The following is a 25,398-nucleotide window of genomic DNA, read 5'->3' on the forward strand; positions in this document are numbered from 1 at the left end:
GGGGCAACAGGCGCAAGCTGGAGCACAGGAGGTTCCACATGAACATAAGGAAAAGCTCTTTCACTGTGGGGGTGACAGAGCACTGGAACAGGCTGCCCAGAGAGGTTGTGGAGTCTCCTTCTCTGGAGACATTCAAAACCCGCCTTAACGCATTCCTGTGTGACCTGCTCTAGATGGTCCTGCTCTGGCAGGAGGGTTGGACTAGATGATCTTTTGAGGTCCCTTCCAACCCCTAACATTCTGTGATTCTGTGATTAATTGCCTAAACAAACGGTTAATTCCTTTTCTAGTATTGCTATATAGCTGTCATTATCATGATTTTACAATCAGGCAGCTAGAACAGGCTTCTCATTCTGCTTTTATGTTAGTGGTACAAGTCTGAGTAGTTGAAAATGTAACCAAACATGAACACACATGTTCAAGTGAAGAAAGCTGCTGTGGACCAATACATTTTGGCAATTGTACTCTTTAAGGAAAGCTTAGCAAGTGGATAACACTTTAGATGAGGTACACACTTCCTTAGTTTTGAAAGGCAAAACATGTACCATAGTTATGTTCCTAGTCCTCTCTGCAGTGCTTTTTCTTTCAAACAGGTGATGGTCTCAATCACTGCGTCACCTTTGCCACGTTTATAGAAGAAATTCAGGGACTCCAGTGTTGTTACCTGTTGAAAGAAAATCTAAGCATGGAGTAGTTTTTCTCCATCTACTCCTCACCATGTTTGTGGCTCTGTATGTGCAAACACCACTGTTATCAGTGACAGTCTCCTCTGTGGTGCTCATCAGGAAGCCTGTTTAAATCCCTGCCTCCCATCTGTTCTTAGAACTAATCAGATGCTACTGTTTGCTTACTTGCCATTTATTCTGCTGCTGCTAAGACAACTTTCCAATGTTCAGTTTTTATATCCTGAAGACAAATACAGATGATTGTAATCAATTCCCTGTTGCCAGCTCCCTGGGACTTTGTGTGTTTTCTAGTTACAAGTTAGGCTAGAAACATCTTTAATCTGTTTAAACTAACCTGCTTCTAGCTGGGGGTAGGGGTACTTGCTTGCACCAGAAACCTTATCATGAACATGCTTTCTGTATGGAAACAAGGAGCAAACAGCCCTAAGAGTGATAGCCTAACACTGCGTGAGAACAAAAAATTCCATTTCCTCTTGCCTGTCAGGTGGTTTGAAGGACTAAATCTTGAAAACTCACCCTAAGGCGTTAAAAAAAAAAACAAAAAAAAAAAACAACCCCCCCCCCAAAAAAAAACCCACAAACCCCACAGGAAAAAACCACTCTGACCTCATTGTCTAAAAGCTGCTGTTATTATTTTAGGATGCTCTTTGTTTTGTATTCAGTTTGCTTCAGCATGAATTGGACACCAAAGTTAAGTTGTTCATTTAGGTGTTAATATTTTTGTATTTGGCTGTTCTCAGTTAATGGTGATGCTAATGGCTGTTAGAATATGTATTGACATTGTCAAATATGATGCTTTCAGGGAGTTGTGTGTTGGAAAATTCAGTATGTGATGACCTTGATCCACAAAGCCAAGGGGTATTTAAATGAACACTGGTCTAAACACATTTTAGAGATTCAGAGAGACTTCACTTCAACCTCCTGGCTAAAACTATTTTGGCAACTCTGAATCAGGCCTGTTGTTTATATGGAGAAGAGAGTTTCAGATGGTCCCTTTAGCTCACTGTTGGTGCATGTCAGCTAGCTTGCTCCCAAACACTGCCTTGGTGCTGCTGTTAGCTGAATGCTATGGGCACACGATTGCTTCCAGTAGGTAATGTGGGTATAAGCTCCCGTATGTTAGGGGCAAAGAGAAAAAGAGAATTAAACCATACTCACCTTTAGGGCAAGTGACATGGGGTAGGTGAGACATGGCAATTTAGTGTTCAAGGTCCTCAATCTCTTAGCTGTGTCCTCTTGAGACTCCTTCATTTCTGGGGCCTCACATGTAGGTCTATGGCAGGCCCATAGGGCCGTGGTACATTGTGACCTTTACTTATCAGTTGTTTGCAGCTGTACAGATTAACTGCAACAAATAGGTAGTATACATAGTACTGATTTACTAGCCTAAAATTTCACGGATTGCTTTCTGAAGTTGTATGATCTTTGTGTTAGACTACAGTAGATTTTCTCCAGACTTATCCCAACTCATGCCTGTGAGCCTCACCTTGTAAAGCCTGAGACCACAAAAAAGAATCTGTTTTCTTGCAACAGTAGCTTTAAACAGCGATCATATGGAGCATGGTGCCTGGAGAAGAAAGGGAGCAAAGATTTTACCATTATTACATCCAGTTTAATGGTAGTTCTGTGATTTTTCTTCCTTGTTAAATTACAACCTTAATGATAATGTGTGTGCTGTAATGGAGGTCTCTGTAGAGTATTTTGTCTCTCTGTATAATCTCTGCCAATGCAAAATGGAACCATTAATCACAAAGAGCTCTGGCAGTAGTGCATTGTGTAAGGACACTTATCCAGAGAGCCTGCTGTGTTTGAAAGTCCTATATTTCTATAGTAATGCCCCTTATTGAGTTAGCAGAATTTAGGGGAGCAATTTGAGAAGTGAAAAACAGCACTGAGGGTGGATTAGGCAATTATATTTTCATAGGATGAGATTGAGATCGGCCCCTCTTTTCATGGGGCTCAGCATGGAGTAGATTAAAGACAGATTCAGAGTTTATGGCTGTTAAAAGTGATGGATCTCTACCTTTAAAAATGCAAATTAATCTCAAGTTTATTACAGTCAGTCACTTCAATGAATGTTTTAGAGACTGAGCCTCATAAATTCAAGTTTTGTTGCCGTAAACACCAAACTAAGGCCGATGAATGCTGAGATGTAAGAAGACCTCCAGGTTATTGCTATGGTGTAAGCTGATTATAATGAAGTACTATGGGAATTAATTGAATGTTTTGGTTTGTGATGCTCATTATAATACGATTTGTTGCATCAGAGTATCAAAGAAACATCTAGTTCAATATAAAAAGTAACTGCTATGTCTCTTTTGGTTACTGCTTCACCATGATCAATGTTTAAATAGTATTTAAAAAAAAAAAAGTAAAGAAAAAAGGAGTATATCGACAAGCTAAATTTGCATTAGACAATATTGGGAAAAGCAAGGCAAGGGAGTGATTGCAGCCGGGTCAATGTGTGGTGTGTTTTCAAACCAGACTAACAATGCAAAAAGTTGGCTCTTGTTACTATTCTAAATTGAAAATTATCATTAGCAGGATTTTTTGACAGAGAATTAATGATCAAATGTACTTACTGTATTCTGTGACTTCATGTATTACTGAGACAACTGTAGGTGCAAAGCTTGGTATCCGCAGTTGAGGCACACCGTATCCTTTTGCGATGCTTTGACACAGTTCTCTGTATAGTAGTAAGCAACCTTCTTTGTTTTTTCTTGCTCGGCTGGCAAACTTTGGAATGTGTTGTGGTAATTGGTCTAGAAGACTGTATACCTTATGTGTAGACAGAGTTTAGGACACGAATGTCTCTGTCAAACTGAGGAGTGGCAACTGCTTTCCTAGTACAGAAGTTCTCCTGTCATTCCAAATAGGGAATGTGGCATATATGCAGACTATAAGTATTAATTTGATAAAAATGTGCCATAATGCCACAGGCAGTAACACTAAATGTTCAGATGTATGTGTTCCTATAGAAATCCCTGTACTAAAATGGAGTAAGAATAAAACACTGAATGATTGTCTGCTTTTGATCTCTGAAGGATAGTTTCAAGATTTTCATGGTGTGCAGTAGTGAGGAGATAACACTAATACTTCTGCAACATGTCGTTATTTGTGAAGTGTTTGCTCTAACATCTGGCTTGTATGATGCATGTTCAGCTCGCCGTCTGCAGCTCAGTCCATGGGAGAGCAGCATCGTTAGCAGGCTCCTGACGCCCACTCACTCATTCCTGGCCCGAAGTAAAAGCACAGCTGCGTTGTCTGGAGATGCAGGTAAAGCTATAAGAACAGAGGCTTCATGTCTCAGCTGCTTCTTTTTCCGGATTCCCTGTGGGATGTTATAAAGTTATTGATCTAATGATGAGTGTGCAGTAGCATCCCAGAATGAGCTTGAGTGTCCAAATTGCATTGCGTGACAGCCGGGAAAGCTTGTTTGTACAGTTGTTTGCTATGCCTCTTTCTCCTCCTCCCACCACCTCTTTCTCTTTCTCCTTCTCCCACCACCTCTTTCTTAATGTCTTTTGCCTCTTCATCACTGTAATAAACAAATATAACACGCACAGGGCAACAATATCGTGCTGTCCATGGCTGTTTAAGGAAATGTGCACAATATTCTAAAGAGCTGATTCGGCACACCCACTGCTAAGGCTGTGTGCTGCTTGCTGCAAAGAATAGTTTCACTCTACCAGGGCACTTCCCACATGGAACAAGTTAGACTTGTAGAAAGATAGGCCCTGGTTGCAGTGGATTTAATACATGTGAAGTTAAATGTTCAGGTTTAGTGAGGTTATAATAATTGTAAAGTTCTCTGCCAACCCCAGAGCAGTGCTCTGATGTACTTACTGAGAGGAATACTACCATGCGAAAATATTGCTAGGTGGTGACTTAAAGGCCAGGCAAAACTATTCCAAAGACATTCAGGGCATACTTGCTTATCATGTATTTTATGCAGGTGACAGCTGCCTCTTCTTTTATCATAGGATGTTTTATGATCAGGCACTGGGGACTCTACCATTACAATAGTATATTGCTGCACATGCTGAATGTTTTAAGTCTAGGCAGGTCTTTCCTGTCTGGTATGGACAGGATTTTTATTCTAATTAAAGGACGTGGAAGGTAAGAAGGAGTAGAGATCTGCTAAGATTACTTTTAAAGAAGCTTTCACTTAAGAACTCTTATAACTAATTAGGCTGCAGTACATTTCCACAGGGGTAGCGCTGTAGGAGCAAAAATGTGGATCATATTCTACAAATAGTGGAATTAACAAGTACAGAATTCCTTTTCAGTATTCAAAAATGACAGTTTGTAAAGTCCTGCCAAGCAGGATATTGGAAATTCAGCTCTTTATTAGGGAATAGTTGAGAAAGCAGTGTCTTAATTTTGTAAGTGGCCACTTTACTGGAGCAAGTGTGAAGATTTTTTTTTTTGTGACTGCTATTTACACTGCACAATAAGCTCTAAACTCAGCGGAATATTGAGAAAGATTGCAAATGGCAGGAATGACTGATTTGTAATTCCCTGAGATGCCTTGCCTATGCTAACTGGAACTGCACCACCCCAAAGAATAATCCATCTGCTCATTGTTTTCCAGGTATTATTCTCTAGGAGCAATAACTGCAGTCCCTTCATGCAGGACACTTCCTGGAGATTAATGATCAGGTGGTGGTAATGGCTCACAGCTGTGCTCTCAGCACTCGGCTCATCCCAGCCTGTCATTATTCCCTAGAAAATTACCCTGCCCTTTGGCTGTAAAGATAAATTACAGTGCAAAAAAATCAAAATAAAATTAAATATGGATTCATGTCCTTAAAATTTAAGTGAGCTGTTAGGGACATCCAGCATAAGGGTACATCTGGATCTTTTTAAAATAACCCTCCGAAACCAAAATGTTTTTTAAATAACTCTCCAAAAGCTCTTCTGAATAGATGTAATCCTGTTGGTACAGGATTCACTGGGAGTGCTTCCTAAAACACTGTTTGGCAACATTGCAAATGAAAATGAACTGCTTGTCTTTTAATACTTACGATGTCATCCTTGGTGGTAACTTCAGATAATCAGCGTGCAGCAAGAGAATTGATTCACAGAGGGTGAGAACCACATAAATTATAAGCTGTTTAAAACATACATTGTGCCGCTGCCTCTTAATCTGTTTTAGATACTCAACCAAAAGAAACCATGAACAAAAGACCCTGTTTTCTTTTTTCTTGAGGTTTTTTTTTTTTTTTAAATTGGTCATCTTATAATACCTCATTAAACTAAATCCATATAAATGACAAGACAAGCATGAGTGACATTGATGTAACACTTCATGAGACTTTTTATTCATACTGTTAATCACTGTGCAGTAGAATTTGCAGCGTTAGTACTGTTAAATCTGTGAGCTCTTCCTGTAACGACAGCTGTACTGGTGTAAGACTGGAAGAATTAACTGTATGTGGAACTGCATTCTTTCAGTTGTGCTCAGAGAGGGATCTACAGTGCAGGGGATTTTTACCAAGGAAACAGCATGTAATAATCTTTTACTTTAAAAAAAAAAAAAAAAAAAGGGCGAGGGGGTAGGGAAGATATTAGGAGCTCTACTTTTCTTTCAAGTGACATGCTGAATAATGATTATGTGATGAGAATACCCAATGACCATGAAAGACAAACAGGAGTAAATAAAATTCTATGTAATAGCATAGTTTTCCCCAGTCTTATCCTTCAGTTAAATCAAGAAAAAGTCCAAGAATACTTTGCTGCAAGACATTCCCCATGACATTTTGCAGTGTTACAGTTCTCTTTGAATATGTAAATCAGAATGCCATGTATCTGCTAACCTGCCCTTGGCAGGAGATCTTCTGATAAGAGTCTTTGTACTTGTGCAAACCAATGAAAACTGCCATCCTGGTTACTCAAACAAATAGTACTTTCCAAGTTGATTTGTTGTTGTTAGCCTGCTTTTTGTAATGTGTAAAATAGTTTGGTGTCAAGAATGTATTTGAGTCAGCTGTTATGCTAGCATTATCAAGAAATATTAAAAATTCTTAAATGGATGGGCTTCAAATATTCCTAAAAGAGGGATTTTTAAAAACACATCACTTGCTAAACATTGTAGACAGCAATTTCATTGATTTCCTAGGTGAAACTGTTTTGTATTGTTAATGTGTTTTGATCTTTGTGTGTATGTCTCCTTTTATTTTCCTCCACTTCCAAGACCAATTAAGAGGCATTCTGATTTTAGTTTGGTGGTTTTCTAATCCAAATGTAATTGAAACTCGTGTCAATACATACACTAAGCTAGTCAGATCAGTCATTGTGTTTACTGCTTTTTCAGAACCACCAGTTCTATAAACTTAACAGAAAAACAGTTACTTTCTACTACCCAGTTATGTGGCATACTTAATTTATTTAAAAGAAAATATTAGTTTACAACTGGAAAAGTACATGAGTGCCTATTGAAATTGTATAGTTACTCTATGTGTGGCCAAGGTAATATATCAAATGATGGTTCTGACTAAAGAATTAGTCATTCCTCTATGTATTAATACCTTCTTTCTTTTCTGTCTTTCTCGGTTGTTTCTGTTCCTGCTGGCTTTCCTCTGTCAATTCTCCAATGCTGCTCTGTAATTAAAATTAATATGTAACAAAACCAACCAACACCGTAGTTATCCCCATTTGTCCCCGTTCAGCATCTTGCAGCCCCATCAGTCCTCTGTCCTACAAGGCCATGAACTGTAGGAATTCCGGAGACCGAGCAAAACTTTATGCCTCTACTGATGCTGTTGGACGTAGGAGAACAACACAACTTGGAGGGGTAAGCGTGGAAGTTGTACGTCAGCTAGTGTCTCATGCCGTGGCCACCCGACTGCGTTGCTTGTTAGGACAGGAATACTTTCAAGGATACTTGGCTATGTCTGATCTTCCCCTCTGCACTGTCCCCACCGCCTCCAATTTGTTTCAGTTGGCTGAATTTTAACTGAAACATACTATATTATGTGTTGGCATGTCCTGATTATGTACCAAAGAATCCATGTGGTGAACCACCCATTTTTTCCAAACACCCATGTTCACAGAGTGGATGCCTTGGCTTGTCGTGAGGCACAGAGGCAGTCACAGTGTGTGTGCCCTTTTCTCAAGTGGATTCTTTGCTGCCTTTTAAGGCTCAAGCTGGTGTTGCAGCTTTTGTCTCAGTAGGGAATCTGTTTTTCCCAGCAACCTGTTCCCACAAAGCCTGTAGAATTTCATGTCTTCTGAGGCTTCTAGCAGATTCAGATGGACCTCTGGGATAAAACAGGGGGGAGGGCATGCACTCACACATGTCTATATACATTAGCACAAAGCACTGTCACTTCAGCTTTACTTTCTTAGGAGACCAGGCTAGTAAACTTTTCCTCCTTGAGAAGGAAGAGGTTGGTTTAGGAGAGTGGTTCGTAAGCAAGTCTTCCCTCAGATCACCTGAGGGTGATTCCAAATGATTTGGTAGCAGTACTGTGGCTGAGCTGAGCTTTCAGGGAAAATTAGAACAGTGTGGTACAGGCAGACTGGATTCATGTTGACTGTGCTCCAAGCCAAAGGGATGCGGTCAGTTCCAGTTCCGATGTCATTTGCTGGACCTGCGCAGTTGTATTTCTCCTTGTACTCTACAGCCTGAGTTTGTTTAGAGTGTGAGATGAGTGCAGTCATCTCTGCAACTGATTATGTAAGAAGTGCTTGCATTTTCATTTGGCCTGATGGGCAAAATGTCAAGAGGCAGTGCTGTTATTGACATCCTTGTTGGAAGCAGTGTTAATGAAAGTAACATGAGTCAGAGCCAATACTTAATCTTTCAGGCAGATGGTAGCATACTGAAGTTTATGTTAAGGCACAGCATTGGGATGTATCTGTAGATGAATCTCGTAGTGTGCACATAGTGCGTTGCAATCTCCAGGGCTATCAGTTTAACACCTCTTGGGTCTTTCTTATTGCAACTGGTTTGGGTTTTCGTTTTGTGTGTGTGGTTTTGGTTTGTTGGGGTTTTTTTTTAATTTAAAAGAAGTAAGGTTGGTAAGTTTTGGCGGAGGAGACAATGTAAAAATGTTAATGCAGAGTGACTCGAGTTAAGAGCTGTTTTCAGTAGCCTGTATGGTGTGGAGTATCTTTTATTCTTCTGTGAACTTTTGTAGGAATTCAATTTTTTACTTCATTGATATTAAAATAGATTTTCTGATTCTTTGTTTTCTAGACTAATAAAGTAGATCCAGTATAGATAGTGATTGCTAGCGAACCAAAATTCTTGTTCATTGTAATGCATTTATTCTGTCTGTGTATGCTTTGATAACTCAGATGATTATGGTATTAATCAGTAGATGTCTGATAAATTATACTGCCAAAGGGCTGGCTTGAGTAAGGACTTAAGGTTTGAGACCATCTATTGCTAATATTAAGTTACGTTTTTGGCAATTTAAAATAAGAAATTTTAATCTTAATGACCCAAGAAACCCTCTTGGGTTTACAAAGATAAACAAAGAGTTTATGTGCTTGTAAAGTTGTTTTCAGTCTTTCCTTTCCAGTTGTTAACCTGGTTTTCAGTTCAGGAGACAAGCATTGCAGAGCTCTCAGCTAGTGAGGTTCTAAAGCAGTGTGATACACATGCTGCAGGGGTTGTGCTTAAGCCCCAGCCAAGGTGGTGAGTAGCAGCCCCGGTGCATCATGTTGGCTGAGTGACAGCTCAGTGTACTCTCCAGTATTCCCGTTCTTCAGACTCCCGGAGTCTGAGCTCATTATTCCAAAAACATGAAGTTTTTAATCCGTAGTTAAATAAAATCCTAAGATGAGAAATAAAGGAAAAAGGAAATTGCTACCATGTATAAGAATCAATGGCAAAAAAGTATGTGCTGTGAAATCATCCAAGAAAAAAAGAATAGGGTGGCTGTTGTACCACGTTCGAGGGCTTTGAAGGCATCTGTGGTTGTTCACATCTAAGCATGAAGGCAAGAAGCTTGTACTATATAGGGACTGTGTGAGCCTAGGGGAGCCAGGGGGGGTGGGGGGAGTGTTTTATTCTGTATTCAAATGAAATCCTGGGTTTGTGGGGAGTAGTAGAAGGTACTCTGCAGCAATTAGCAAAGATCAAACCTTCGAAGGTAATTTTTTGCCTGTATAAAAATAAGCCTCCGCAAATTAGCGCGTTACATCTTACGACAGTAGAGAACATGACTAAGAAGGATTCTGTTGTCAGATGGGTATTTACTGACACGGATGGTGTCAGCTTACAGGGGCTTGGATAAATGAACTTGTTAAACAGGCTGTAGAAACTACTGACTCAGCACTGCTTTTTCTCAGCCCCCCAACCCCTCATCTTTAACTGAGCTTGCTTTGCTTTCTTTAGCTGTGTGAACTCTGGCTTGACTTTGTCTTTTTGTTTGCTGAACTATAGACTGACAAAAAAGAAAAGGAGAGAGACCATTTGTCATCCAGCTTCTCAGCCAGCTTTAAAGGAGGTCATTTTTCTTCCAACCCCAAAGCTAGATCACCAGCTCCCTCTCCAGTTTGGTAAGCCAAGTACATGCTTAGCTGGAGGTTGAGCTATAAGGCAGCTCTGATTGTTCTATGAATTGTGTGTGAAACATTGCAAACTTATTTGGTCATGTGGATGTTTTCTCTATGCAACAAAGCAAAGACTGTTCTGCTCGTAGAAAAGTGTTACTACCCCTTTGAGGAAGGGGAAGGAGGAGGAAGATACCTGGCTGGGCTCAGTGCTCACACATCTGGGGAGTTGCGAAGATAAGCATTTTGCATGAAAGCTAATTGGTTACTCCAGCAGTCCTGCTTCATAGCAGAGAAATAGAGAAGTTGTATTATTTTTAGCTATTGTAGTTGTAGAAGTGGTATGTAGGTGGTGTCCAGCAGAGCCTGTCTGATAGTGATTGTCACTCTTTGGTTACACAGGCATGCGTCAAAGTCTTTGCCTTTTTTGCCTGGCACACCCAAGCAGATAACTTCCCCACCTGGTTCCTCCAAAGTTTCCTCTGCTCAAGCACGTCCTCCTTCTCCTGGCAACATCCGGCCAGTCAAAAAAGAGATCAAACCAGAGAGTGAGAGGAAAAGACCAGAAAAGGAGGCTGAAAAGGCCAATGAGGAGAGGACAGAAGAGAGCAGAGGAACTTCAGCAGGTGCTGGAGATTCTGCAAGTCGGGAAGAGCTCACTGTCGAGGCAGAATTCACTCAAGGTAAGAAGAGATCCTCCTTTAGGCTAAGGAGTGCTGAGAGTCTCTTATGTTCATCCCTCCCTTTCTCTGAAACAACATAGCTTTCAGTAGTTTCCTATCAAGTATTAATCTGAATTCTTCAGAAAGTTCCTGTGGATGTGTGTTCATTATGAGGAAAGTGTAAACAGGTTGAAGCCCTTCTGCTTATGACGGTTAAAACAACACACAGACCTGCCTCACACAGTGTGGCTTCACAGCCCTCTTCTCTGTACTTTTGGATGTGGATTTTGTCCCTTACGTCACGACACAGCTTCTTTTCAAACTATTGAAGTAGAATAATAATGATCTGAAGACTAATGGTACAGGAAACCATCGCATAAGGTAGTGTGAGTGGTGAGAATGACCAGCTCTGCTGGACACTCAGTACAGTTGTGCTGATAACACTACCAGCTTACCTATAGGTATTGCAAGTACTACATTATGGGAGAGACTAGCAGGATAAAGTGGAATGCAGAGGAGAACCAAGGAGAAGAGTAAAGAGGAATAGGCAGAATTTTTCAGGGAAAATGAGTTGTTAAAAAAAAAATAATTGCCCAACAAACAAATAAAAAACCCCACAGCAAACCACACCAACCATGAAAAGCATCAAGGCAGAAAAGGATGTACATGCAACATAAAATAATGATCATAAAGTGTAGGAAGAGCAAAAGGTAAATCTGAAAATGGAAAATGTAGGTTTGTTCTGGCAGACATTTTAGTCCATTGTAAATACGGCCTAAACTGTCTTGCAGATAGAATAGAATGGCCATTGTGACCACTGGGATTGCCTGGAGGGGTTACATAGGATTCTGGATTTTAAATTCATACATTCCCTTGTGATTGTCCTTCAGAAAACAGAGTATTAATAATCCTGCATGTAACTGCAAGATCTATAGTTGGGGGTTGTTCTTCTGCGAAAAGACCTGATGTGAATAGATTTCTTTTGTTCTGATATGTTCTGTTACAGTAATTTCAGTCTGATACCCAGGTCCTAGCACACAAGGTGCAACCCCACAAAAAGCTATAGAGTTTACAAAAATAAATGGATGCATCTGTTGGCCACGGGCATGTAAAGAGGAGACGAGATGATTGCCATGTTAGCATGGGGTTTTCACTGCTCTTCTGATAACCTTTTGCCTGCTTCTTTTTAAGGAGAAAGCTTCGTTTTAAAAGGATTTCAGGGATACCACTGAGATAGCTTCACAAATGTTTACAAGTTTGTAGTTCCCCAGTACAGGGTGCAGACCAGAGAAACAGTCATACTTGTTTGACACTTCAGCTCAGCAGAAAGAGAGCCTCAACTTCTTTGCAGAGTCATTCAGTATTTAAGTTTGTGACAAGGTCACTTAGTATGGAAACAGGTTATGTGTGATAAAGATATTCAAAAGTGAAGTAGTTTGAATTCAGAGCAAAGAAACAAGCAGTAGAGAGGGGCGAAAGAGAAGGATACTATGGTCGAAGTGGCGAGCAGCACTTCAAATGGGATGTCTTTTGCCAAAGCCAGAGGAAGTCATGGTTGGGACCAAAGATTGAGACCTCAAGGTAAGCATTTTACATGTGAGGTTAGAGGACAGGCTTTGTACTGCAGTTGGAGGCCTGAACTGCCACAACTTAACCACCGGTTGAATGCAAAAATCTACAGAGGGACAAGCGCAGCGTTTGGGGCTGGAGGGACATTGCTGATTCTCCTAGGTCTGCGTCACAGGCGAACATAGCTGATTTCTGCCAGTTAACTGCACTGGCCTTTAACCTGTCTGGCTTAGCTGCTTGCTAGCTGTGTAGTCACAGGAGCCAGGTAAGCAGGTAGTGATCACAGATGGAGCTGTTCAAGCTTTTGCAGGTAAATCTCTTGACTTTACTAATACCAATGAAGTTTTAAAGGTATTTTGGGTGTGTCTGTGCAAGCTGTTGTCATCTTTTCTGACACCAGGGCAGGTGTGGATTAAACAGGGCACCTGTTATGCTGCCAGCTTCAGCACCCGAGGCAAGAAGTGACCCCCAAGCAGCACAAAGCTGTGCTCCCTTCAGGAGTGACAGCCCTGCCTTGGTCTGTGTTAGTAAATTAAAAAGGGCCAAGGTGCAGGAACTCTGTCATTTGTACTGTTTAACTATCACAAAGGCTGTCTGGTGTGTTTCTGATCCAGGTTGTTATTGCAGCCCCACATTTTCTTACCTTCTGTCCTCAAGGTGACTAAAAGCATAGCTCTAAAGGGCTCCCAAGCTTTATAGTGATCAAATTACTTACCTTTTTATATTTGACTATCCCAGAATTTTCTGAGTTCCCAGTTACATCTTGGATATTAGCCCAGGCCTGGACCGTTCCCCAAGGGTAGACTGAGGACCTGTTTTAGTAATGTGAGAGAATAGTGCTCTGACTGAGGCTAGACTGTGCCAGACCTCCTCAGGGCTAGAGAACAGGCCCTGGCAGTCTTTAAATTACTGGTGTACATGTATCATTTGAATTCAAGGTGGAAGCCCTGAAGCAGTTACAGAAAGACCTGCAAAATTTTTGCTTGGTAGAAGAGAGCTGAGAGGTCAGCAGATGTGAGCATTCGGCACAGAGAAGGCAGCTGAATTTGTGTGTTGTGTACATGACGAGATGTAGGAGAGGGGAATTGGGGAGGAAACTCCTCTTGGAAGTTGTTAGTGAACTGATGAAAATGCTGAAACGTCCCAAAGGGTGGTTAGAAATGTAGATTTAAAATAATCTCTTGGCTGTTCCTGATGACTTATTTTACATGTATCTTCCTTGGATCAGAATCTGATTCCACTGACAGTTCAAAGTCTTCCCTATCCATGTTTGTCTGCATTCCCAGATTACCTGCATTACTAGGGAATGCTTCCTTCAGTTAGCTTGTGTGTTGGTAGTGGTCCCTGGCCTCTAGAGAACAAGTGAACTTGAGGCACTGTACCTGTGCTAGAGAATGCCAGACAAACTTACAGAAATGTGCACTAATGTTTTACTTGAGGAGAAACCTGTGACATTTTCTTTACCAGGTGGCCAAAGCTGATCCTGGATAAACAATTTATATGAAGACACTGTTAAGATTTGAACACAAGCCATAGTTCACCAGTAGTGGCAAAGCTTGTTAAGAAGCTGTGTTCTAGTCACGCGAGTTGCCTCAGGTTGGAGTAACTGCAAAATTGGTGATAGTCTCTGTCCTACCCTTATTGCAGATCACTTCAGACAGTTGATGTTTGAGATCACCAGGTCACCAAAGTGACTGGCCTACTACCAAAAAGTCTGGCTCTGCTCTTCAGATGTAGACCATCAGACAGGAGAAAATACAATATCACAATGTTTCATTTCTGCTCGCTGAATAGAATTGGGCAAACTTAAGAAATGTGATGGTAGGGACTTGCTGAGTCAGCATTACTCCTGCTGAGCACTGGTCAGCATTTATTCTTCTGACAGAAAAGTTGCCTTAACCATTCACCTGCAGCTGCTTTCACATATCCTGTGAAAACAAACTTCCCTTAAGGAGTATGAACTCTGAGCATCTAGAAATTTCTTCCTCCTCTGCATCATTTCTAAAACCACATGAGATTTCAAATACTCTGTAAATTATTTTCAACTATTTTCTGTTCCTTTCAAGAGAGTGTCATCTTGGCTACTGTGTCTGTACAAACTAGTTTTCCTTCCCATCTGTTTCAGCAGCCAACCTATCCCTACCTCCTGCTCCACCAGCTCTTTCTCCACCGCCAGCCCCCACAAAGACCTCTGCAGGTACAACTGACCCTGAAGAAGCAACAAGGATGCTGACTGAGAAGAGGCGCCTTGCCCGTGAGCAGCGGGAACGGGAAGAGCAAGAAAGGAGGGAGAGAGAAGAGCTTGAAAGGTGATTCTAGACCTCTGCAGTGGAGAAGTTGTGTTTTTAGTAGCCTCCTAGCAGCTTCTTGTGTATATTCTGTTGTATTGTGATATATGAAGCACAATGCTGAAGTGCAGGAGGCACGAGTTCCTCCCCCGAAAATTATTTTTCCTGTTGGGGTTTTTCGTAGGCACTGTATATGTCTAAGCAGATCTGTAAGGTTAAAACTGATCCCAAATAGCGCTTTAAAATAGGACGGGAAGAGAGAGCAGGTCCTTGCTGTAGTGATTCATTGTTTCCTCAGAGATTCACAAAGCTGTACTTGTTTATTCCAGCTGGAGAACTCGGCACAGCTGTTTTCAGCTTTGTGATTGGCACAGCGTCTCTTACTTGGAATTGCGAGGTCTCTACCATGGGTGGTGTTTAGGTGTCCAACAGCTGTGACTTAAACCTCTTTGCTTTCTCGTTTAAAATCAAGCCCCACAACGATTTTGGAGGGTAATTGATGTTGTGTCTCATTTTCTACTAAAAAATGAGTAGCCTATCTGGATATTTATGACTGTGGCTATAACACAACTTGAGCACCTTTTTAGAGGGATGCCATGCCTCTGGAATTTGTTGCAGTTCTTTAACAACATCTGAACATAGGGGCAAGGCAGAGCCAGTTAAAATAGCCTGGCTTTTGAAAGGGCTCACAACATAGTCCCTCTCAAAAAGGGTATTAAAGAAAACAAGCTGCTGTGGCCTAAGAATAATGTGGTAAATAAATACTAAGACTGAAAGATCAAAACCAAAAGGTAAAGAATAATCAGCTTTCACAGTGAAAGGAGTTTTCAGTCTCTGCAGTGCCTTCATAAATGAGCTTGAAATGAGCTTGAAAGGAGTTGTGGCCAGTGAGATAATGCTGGTCTTCAGTGAGATAAAGCGGTTGTGAAGAGTTTCAGACACACCTTACCTGAGATACAGAATGGAAGCTGAATTGCAGTACTGCTAAGCGTAAAGGAATGCATGTAAGGAAATTAATTCGTGTGGCGGTGGTGGTCTCTGGGCTAATTATTTCTGAGGGAAGAGATCTTGTTTGGAGTTGAGTGTATGAAAATATCAGGTGAGTGATGGTCAACAAAATAGATGAACTGTTACAAGAAAAGAACAAAATAAAAATGTCTTTCCGAACTGTCCAAGGTAAATCCACATCTTGAATGTTGAGTTTTATGGGTTTTGGGTTAGTAAAATCAGTAAAACTAGAAAGATAAGTGCAGACAGACAAGGAAGATCCCAAATATAGAACAGCTCCCATATGAAAATCTACTAAACAGGGGAGGATTCTTCAGCTGGGAAGACCATCTGCCCTGTACTTCTGAGTTGGGGATATGATAAGCTACAAAGTCCCACGTAATTTGGGTAACATCAAAGATGAAGGGGCAAAGTTATTCACTCCCATAATACAAGGATGAGGGGGCATTAAGTGAGGTTCAAAAATCAGCAGAATTAGATACTTTTTTTTTAATTTCAGGAGTCGTTGCCGCAATATAAGAAGGATGCCAAAAATGTATATTATTTCAAAATAGGATTAAATGAAAGTACAGGAAGAAGTGCTTTGCAAGATGTGTTAAAGTCAACGGTACTGCTTCTGATTCAGAAAGTACGCAAGTCATACATCAGTGAAATCCAAGCATATGCTGGAGAAGTACCGGTACTGCCTTGCAAAGGTTTTATGTTCTATAGGGCTTCGCTGGACACAGAACAGGCAACTTATTCATAAGACAGCAGTGCAACTTTATCCAGCTGTTCTGCAGTGCTGGTGTCTTCGATCAGGAATCTGGTGGTTTGGTTTTTCCCCCCTCCTTTTTTTACTTACTTTTCTTACAGTTGTTTAATGATTGCAGGCAAAAGAAGGAGGAGCTGTCACAGAGGATAGCTGAAGAGCGAGCTCGTCGAGAAGAGGAAGAAGCTCGCAGACAGGAAGAAGAAAAAACCCGGAAGGATGCAGAGGAGGAGCGGGAAAAGGAAGAACGGCTGCGCCGACAGGCAGAAGAGAGAGAACAGAAGGAGAAAGAAGAGATGGAGCGCATCCAGAAACAAGTACGCTCCCCTCTGGGAATTTCCATGCCAGCCTGGTTGGCAGTGAGCGGGATGAAGTACCTAGACTAGAGGGATATCTAAAATTTACGTGCTATGTATAAAGTGATTAGGGTTGCGTCAGAGTTTATTCCATAGAGTGTTTCAAAGAGTAAAGATATTTCTTTGTGACAAAGACATGTGGTAGGGAGTTTTGGTTTCGTGGGTTTTTGTTTGGTTGGAGTCTTTTGGGGGGGATTTTTTTGTTTTTTTTTTTTTTATTTTCCCTGTAGAATTTATTTATTAAGAACAAATCCTTTCCTGTTCCTGATAAACTGTGTTAAAAAAAATCAGTGGAGTTGTATTGGGGGATTTTAATGAATAGTGTTATACCAGAGAACTCAGATATAGAAAGTCTAGATGCCAAGATAACTGAATATTCAGAGTGCTGGAGACAGCACTGCTGAATTCTAATCCTATGCCCAATATTGCTTTTTTGTGGGGCTACTGGGAAGGGGTAGATTTTGATCACTTTAATCAAGCCAAGGGCAACCTTTATCTGGTGCAAGGTCTCCTGAAATTGGAGCAGCTACTCAAAAGATGTAAGAGTAAATAAATCAAAATACAATTTTTCAAGTGCTCTCATTTTTGATGGGCATAATGTTGGTTTACCAACTTCAAGAGAGGCTGTAGTAAGCATTTCGGATAGGATTCTTCTCACATGTGCTCTTACTTTTTTCGTGCACTTTCTCACCCCCAAAATTCAGCATTTCAGTCTGCCTCATAGACGTTAGGTTTTTCTTCTGGGCTGTAATTAAATGTATGCTTCTGAAAATAAATATTTAAAAGATTGTGTTAGCAAATGCAGCTTAGAAACTGCATTTTTATTTTTCAGATGATGCATGCTGCTTTCTTGGAAATGCTAAACTGAGGTACATCCCCAGTTTAGCACTCAGAGATGATGCATGGCCAAGTTTTTTTGGATGTTACAGCCGTAACAAATGAACTGTTGTAGTAGTTCCATCATACAATGCTGTCAGTGTCAGGGAGCAAGGCCTCTCTACAGTCTATTCCAGACAAGTTTTACATTTAATTACAAAAGCAGGAATGGAAGCTTGTGCAAATGTATCTGTGGCTGTTTGTCCTTGGTCTTATTAAGCGATGACTCTCTTGGCCAAATAAAACATTCTGCTGCTTTTGTTTGACTCTCAAAAACATCCACCACTCAAACCATGAATATCTTTACTACTTTCCTGGCTGCTGTTTTAGTGCTGAAGGTTAGGAAATGTATTCCTTATTTATCATCTCGTGTGCTTTCATGCACATACCTCAGAACAGGCACAGAACCAAATATGATGTCCACTGTTTAGTCACACATTCTTAATGCTATGCAAAACATCCCCATGCAAAACATGGAGATTAATCAAGAAATGTGCAGTTCAGTCTGAAAAGATTGTTGGTGACTCGTAAACCTCAGAAGTGTCTTTTCAGGGTGTTGTAGATACATATAGTTAAACAGGTATCAGTGTAAATCTGCCCTTGAAAAGTAAATTTGTTCCTCACTTCTTTTACCATCAACTCAGAAAGAAGAGGAAGCTCGCCTCCGGGAAGAGGCAGAGCGGATTCGATTAGAACGTGAAAAGCATTTCCAAAGAGAAGAGCAAGAGCGCTTGGAAAGGAAGAAGGTAACTCAGTACATGCTTTGCCTCAGCAGATTGCTTCCATCTCAGCTGTAGAAAGTTATCCATGATGTAAATGTGCCCTCGGAAACGCTGCAGTCCTCATCTGTGTAGGCTGATGTGAAAATGAAAGGAATATTGCCAGCAGTAACGAATAATTAATCTTTTTGCAATAAACAGACACAACTCATAAATGACAAGCAGTTGTGGTTTGGGAGAGAGATTTTTAAATTAATGCCAGCAAACATTATTTTACCCCTTTACATTTCATTGTAGAGGCTTGAGGAGATCATGAAGAGAACTAGGCGTGTAGAAGCTGTAGAAAAGGTCAGTGCTGCTACTTAACATGTATTTACTGGGCATGTTTCACCTCTGTAGTGCCATTTTTAATTTACAAAACTGTGCTTTCTTTCTAGAAATCCAATGACCAGCAAAATGGACATATATCAAAGGCGAATGTTCCTGGAGAAGCAGGTACTGTGTTTAACTGTGCCCTGAGCAAAACAGGTGAATTAACGCCTACTGAGCACAATGATTTGAGATGCAGTTCTGAAACGTGGCACAGTAATTGCGGTAAAGAAAACCATGAGTGGAGTATAACTGAAATCTTAGCAAATATTAGTTAGCTTTTCTCTGTAGGTGGTTAGCTATTACTAGATGAGTCAGCTGTTTTAGCAACTTAGTCATATTGGTGTTTAATGAGAGGGAGTTGCTTACCAAGTTTACTTATCAAGTGAAAAGCAGCAAATTCTTTTGTGATTCTGGTCACAGAAGAAACTGATTCTATAGTTTCTTTTGCGCTGTAGTACAGATGTGGTTGTTGCAGACTTATTCCATTTTCTTGAAGGGTTATTTCATCTCCGTCATCAAAACAAACTGTTCATTATCCAAACATTTCCCTGTGATTTCTTTCTTCTGCCTTATTCACCTGGTCTTAATTTCTACCTTATTCATTTGGTCTCAATTTCTATTTCTGCTTTCTATAGCACCTGCTGCCTTATTCACTTGGTCTTAATTTCTATTTTGTTCAAAATTCAGCTCCCACAAAAGCTTAGAGTCTCCTGGTTACACCCACACTTTGTTTTCCCTTCTATTCTGTTCCCTCTATCTTTTATTTTCCTGCTCATTTTAGGTAAAGTTTTATATAAGATCCTAATACTTACAATGAAGAAAGCAAAATAAAATGTAGCTCATATTGAAATGGCTTATTCTATTGTAGCAAAACACATTAAATAACATTGTTCTTCATTTCTCTTTTGTGTTTGAGTTGAGTAACACAGAGGGCAACTGACTGCATATACTGCTTTGTGTGTGTGTGTTTAAAGAGAAATTAGCACTGCCAGGAAGCCTTTTGATACAGATTTCATTAGTTGTGGTTGGAAGTTATTTGTTTATGTATTATCTTGGGGAGGGAAAAAAAAGTTTCGGAACTGTTAATACAGAATGTATCTGGGATGCCATCCTTTGCTGCAGGCACTGTTGAAGGTGCTCTAAACCACTTAAATAATTCTTGAAGCACTAAATGGCTCTATAACCTGTGGCTAGCACTTTCCTGCCCAAGGTGGAAGACAAGTAATCAGTTTCCTGAGGCATATGAGAATTTGGACCTCCATTTCCCCAGGCCCAAGGGAAGGCTGGAGCCCTTGAGTGATCGGATAAAGAGAAAACTGCCTCAGGGCTGCTCTACTGTTCAGCTTTGGTTTATCTAGATATGCTATTGAGCTAAAGGTATGAATTAATGGACATATTTCAGCCAACTCTAAATATTATACTCTTAACAGACTTCTGACTGTACACAAATGATGATTTGACTTTTTTTTTGGTCTTACCAGTTGGCAAAATATGAGGAGACTTTTGCGCGAATGGCCAAATCACGCAATGAAACAAAATCCATCACCTTTTTGTCATTTGTTTGGCCTCTGCTTCAAAATAGGAGATAACTCTGCCTTTCCAAAGCAGAAGAACTTTCTTCTGATTTTCAATTTTCATTGTTAAAGTCAACATATTTTCCTCTTGTTCCACTTGTAGAAGCACTGAAACCTGTATTGCTAATATCTTTCATGTAAAATCTTGCCAAAGATCAGATTAAGATATTTATTGTAAAAGACTTCAGACCGAGCATTTAGAGCATAGCAAAACAAGGCAGCTGAAGGAGAGTCTCCTCAGAAGACGTTTTGGGTAACAGAGATAAATGTGTCCAAACCTATGAATGCTAAATTGTCCTTGTGATCATCGTAACAGATACTAGTATGGGTGGGGTGCAATTGCTTCCTTTTACTGAGCTGTACGTGAATTAGTGTGACACTAGATACAATGCAGAAGGCTGTTTAAAAGAATGTCCTAAGGCAGGCCAGTAACATCTATCATACGGTCTTTGGATGAGGCACAAGGGTACTCTTAATTCTATGTTGCACTCTCCAGCTTTTTATAGTAGTGATTTGGTACTTGTTGAAAGAAGTATCCTTCCCATGGAGATTTTTTTTTTCCTCTGGATTTCCTTTCACGTTACGGTCAGTGATCAACATGGGAACCAAGAAATACCAGCGTATGGAATTGATGATGTCCCAGTGTTCTCTTATTCTATTCTAACTAATGACAGGACAAGAGGCAATGGCCTCAAGCCGCACCAGGGGAGATTTAGATTGGACATTAGGAAAAAATGCCTTTACTGAAAGAGTGGTCAGACATTGGAACAGGCTGCCCAGGGAAGTGGTGGAGTCACCATCCCTGGAGGTGTTCAAAAGACGTATAGATGTGGTGCTTAGCGACATGGGTTAGTGGTGGGCCTGGTAGTGTTAGGACAATGGTTGGACCTGATGATCTTAAAGGTCTTTTCCAACCAAAATGATTCTGTTCTCTGTTGCTGCTTCAGAAGTGTCGGCATAATGTTCTGTCAGATATTGGCCTACACGTAAGTTGGAATTGTGTAAAATGTTTTTTCTTGTCCTTAAAGCTATAGCTTTAAAATATATGGCATTTACTTTAGACCTGAAATAGTGCTTGTGTACCCAAAAACTTGACAAAGGAGGTGGGGTGGGGGAGGGAGAGGTCTTTAAAACGGTAGCTTGCCTTGACAGTGCTGCCTTTTGTAGGAGATGTTTTCTCCTAATCTGGAGTTGGATAATGCTGCTTGGTTTTATGAAAGCCTGTTTTCTCTCTCTAGTTGTAACCAGTCCTGCATCTCCCTTGGAACCTGCAGGAGGACCTCAGCTTCAGCATGCATCGCAACCTCCGCACAACGGGAAACCTGCCGCCTGCACGCGTGTGATGGTTTCACATCAACCCCCCGTAAATGTGGACAGGTAGGAACACTGCTGAGTATTGGAGGGTGTTGAGAGGATGAGGGTTACTAGAGCAATAGATTGTTTCCACATCCATGTATTCATCAACTAAATAAGAGGCAGCTGTTCAATCTGCCTTGTTTCCTATTTATTTTTATCTTTTCCTGTGTTCAGAAAAGAACTTTATCATCTTTCGCTTAGCAGTAACCCATTTTTGCCAACTGATAGGGAAGAATTTTGTAAAAATATAGCGTGTTCTTTGCAGTGTTTGGAACAATGTGTTTGCCAGCAATTATTACGTAAACTGAAACTTAATGGAAAGGGCAATTTTTTCTGTTTCTTTCCATGAATTAAGCTCGATTAAAAGCCACTCTGGATTTGCAGTGCTAGTTTTGTGATTGGAGTAATGAACACTGTGCTTTCAGCCTAGATTTTTCAGTTTTTGAACTGCTTGAAGTATTAGCAAGTTTTGCTTACTAAGCAGAAGTCCTTCATGCAAGATATAGAACTACTGATTTTTGGCTTTGTATTTTAAAAATATCCTTTGTCCTCTATAAGGAGAATTTGGGGAGGCAGATGTTTAACATTGGGAGCTCTTTGTAGCCATGAAGCAAGTCACTCAGACTGCGAGAAATTGTTGAAATGTTTGAAACCTTGGTGTTGAACCGAGTGAAATCTGTTACATAAGCATGAGCTGTCAGTTATTTCAATTTCAGTAATGCAGAAAGCCAAATAATCCCTTAGTCCTTTCATATTTTATGCAGGTAGTGCCAGAATATGCATGGAAAAACTTGCATGTGGGAAGCCATCACGAGGTCTGGTATGCTTCGGGGTGTGATTGGCACTAATTGAAGGAGAAATTTGCCCTCTCTCGATCCCTCCTTGTGCCTGGGGGATCTTAGCCTGCTGTCACGCTGACAAGGATGTTCCCGCTGAGAGAAGTTCTGTCAGTGACACTGAGCACTGAACTGCATTGGATGAGCTGCACATTGCTGCCTCGTAATTGTCTCGGGCAGCTATTAGATGTTAACCACTCCCAGCCTCCTATGCACCTTGATGTTTGTAGTATAAGATGTGCCACGCTAATGAATGCTGTCCTGCGGCATTGTAATCCATGTGGAAGGAACCTCAGAATGGCCAAAGTGAAGAATGAATAAGTGAGATTGAAGAACAGCGACACAAGTCAGAAGTGTGCATCAGGCTGTGGAAGGGGAAACTGGTATGCCAGGTTGGGATGTGGAGGGACTCTCTGCTTTAGAGCTACATCCACACTAATTGGGGGGGCAGGGGGGCAAAGGCTGAAGCGCTTGGTAGCATCCTGGTGTAAGCTTAGCCCAGGCAGCCTGAAAAACTGATGTCAGGAATACACAGCAGCACAGATTTTATCTCATGGGAAAAGCCACAGGTGCTGCATCTCGTGTGCTTGTCTGGCACCTGGATACACCTAGTACTGGGGCGCACCCAACAGCGACAGATGGAGACGGTCTCTTGTGTGAGCACCTCACTTCAGCCCCAAGAAAGATTTGGCTTTTGTCTGGAAAAGGCTTGACCAGAACTTAAAAAGGCTTTGCCTGGGGGACATGGGGCATGCGCTTGTGTGGGCAGGAGGGGAGGGAGTGAAGGAGAGGAGTTGTCTTAAGGCCCAGAGCAACACTCGTTCTCTTCCTACAGTGCAGGAAGTGTGGGGAGTTTCACTGGGTCTAGGACAGAAGAAGTTTAAGTATCAGTGCGTCGGTTTTGTACAGCACTGGGCTCTCGCCTGAATGTGTGTCTTTGAACAGGACTGATGGTCGGTGTTCAGTGACCAAACCCAAATACCTGTATTGGGGTCAGAATATCTGTAGTTGGGGTCACTCCCCAGAAAATGCAGGTCCCTTGCTCCCAGTAGCATCGAAAGAGGGTGACTTGAAAGGCTGCTAGAGGTTTGTGTGACAATGAGGAGTTCTACTCTGGGGCATAATAGGAAGTTGCCTTGGCTGCCTACTGTGCTGAACCTTCATCCCTATTCCTCCCCTTTGTGTCATCCATCCTGTGTCAGCTTTGTGGATGGGACTCAGCTGGAAATAGCATGCTTGCTCCCATGGTCATGAGTACAATGCAACTGAGAAAAATTAGAAGCGTTCTGGCAGAATTAAGGCAATTGATTTCAATACTTCACCATTCGCTGTTGCTTCTTTTGATCAGCAATGCAGATCTTGTTGTACTGGAACTTCTTTAGCTTTCTTTGACAATTGATCTTCATAAACCCTAGTGAAAATGCCGTGATCTGCTGCGTTATTTACCGTACATCTATTGTCAACAATTATTAGTTTTATTAATAAACATTTATTGCACATGATAGATTGGTGCAGTCATCTATCCCACTTAATAGTTTGTCAAAAATTTTATTGGTATTCCTACTCCTGTGTTTTAAACAAATGAACATTAATAAATTTTCCTTAGGCTTTAAAGCTTCTTCACTTTGCATTGTGAAAGACGGATACATTTGCTGGTGAATTAAGCTGGTTTACCATGTTAGCACTCAAGGTTTTCTAATAGATCTTACATGAATTCTCTGTTCTTATAAACAATTTATTTTTTCATAGTTCTCTGAGTTAAAATGACGTGTCTGAACATGAACATGATTTTTGTGGTATGTAGTTTTAAGTGGTGCTGCAAGGGTTCTGATTTTGTCACCTATGCTTCCTCTGAGTGTCTTCTCTGCAAGTAAATTCAATTAAACAATTTAACACTTGAATGCAAGTGAAGAATAGTGAATTATTACTGGGGGGGGCGGGGGGTGACCTTATATCTGACACGTAAGTCTGTGGTGGTAAGACTCACAGTTGAACTTTAATGAAGACATTTCTCATCCAGGTGTAGTATGATGGAAAGGACAACACTAAATATATTTTGAAGTGGAGCGTACCATGGAAATTTTCCAGTTAGATAGTAAAGTATATTGAATTACCAATTATGGTAGCTCATTGATACTATGATATTATTAAGTGTTAACTTCTGGCTAGATTCTGGGGTTTGGGTGTTTTATTTTTTCCAACAAATGGAAAAATTAATTTGAAACAGTCATTTGAAAATGAGGTATAATGTTAAAGGATTTTCAAACCTTTTGTAAATTAGAAAAGATTCCAACAAGATTTCTTCCAGACTCTTAATTTTTTCTTGCTTTACTGAACAGTAGAATCCTAGAAGAAGCACCATGATAGGGGTTGGAGTTGGATAACCGGTACAGCCTAATCCACCTCCCACTTGCAGATTTTTGCTTATTTTCTGCTTTCTATTTCTTTGCCCAAGTTAGATCCTGTCTGCCACTTCTCAGAAAGTTATTTCAGTACAGTGGTTTATGTTGACAGTATTTTCACTAATTCTTGTCCTGTAATTCTATGGTTTTTCTGTGCTGCTTTCTATAAATGCCTGCAATAGGCCTCGGTGAGAGCAGTCCACCTCATCTCTGTGTGTCCATCCCATCCATATAAAGGGAGCTGGGTCTGAGTAGATTAGATAACCAGTTTTTAGAGATACATGGACAAGGTGATTGCCTCAGTATCTTGTCCTGGAAAAGAATGTTACTGGGTTCAAATTCTTACCTAGTGTTCATTGCTCAGTCTGTGGGATAGCCCACTTGAAATTTGCTTTAGCACTACCTTCCCTGCTTTATGCTTCCAGCTTCTCATTGC

The 25,398-nt window shown here is 40.8% G+C and overlaps 1 protein-coding gene across 1 annotated transcript in view; it reads left to right on the forward strand.

The window, feature by feature from the left end:
* Positions 1-25,398, forward strand: part of MAP7 (microtubule associated protein 7) — a 104,600-nt gene that overhangs the window by 75,326 nt on the left and 3,876 nt on the right. The window contains exons 7-16 of the mRNA XM_086460440.1: positions 3,849-3,962; positions 7,334-7,482; positions 10,084-10,199; positions 10,596-10,876; positions 14,550-14,733; positions 16,593-16,788; positions 18,348-18,449; positions 18,720-18,770; positions 18,860-18,917; positions 21,607-21,745. Of these exons, the coding sequence (XP_086316566.1) occupies positions 3,849-3,962; positions 7,334-7,482; positions 10,084-10,199; positions 10,596-10,876; positions 14,550-14,733; positions 16,593-16,788; positions 18,348-18,449; positions 18,720-18,770; positions 18,860-18,917; positions 21,607-21,745 (1,390 nt within the window). The remainder of the gene's footprint in view (positions 1-3,848; positions 3,963-7,333; positions 7,483-10,083; positions 10,200-10,595; positions 10,877-14,549; positions 14,734-16,592; positions 16,789-18,347; positions 18,450-18,719; positions 18,771-18,859; positions 18,918-21,606; positions 21,746-25,398) is intronic.

Source organism: Leptosomus discolor, chromosome 2 (genome assembly GCF_034619465.1).
Source record: "Leptosomus discolor isolate bLepDis1 chromosome 2, bLepDis1.hap2, whole genome shotgun sequence".
NCBI classification, from domain to species: domain Eukaryota; kingdom Metazoa; phylum Chordata; class Aves; order Leptosomiformes; family Leptosomidae; genus Leptosomus; species Leptosomus discolor.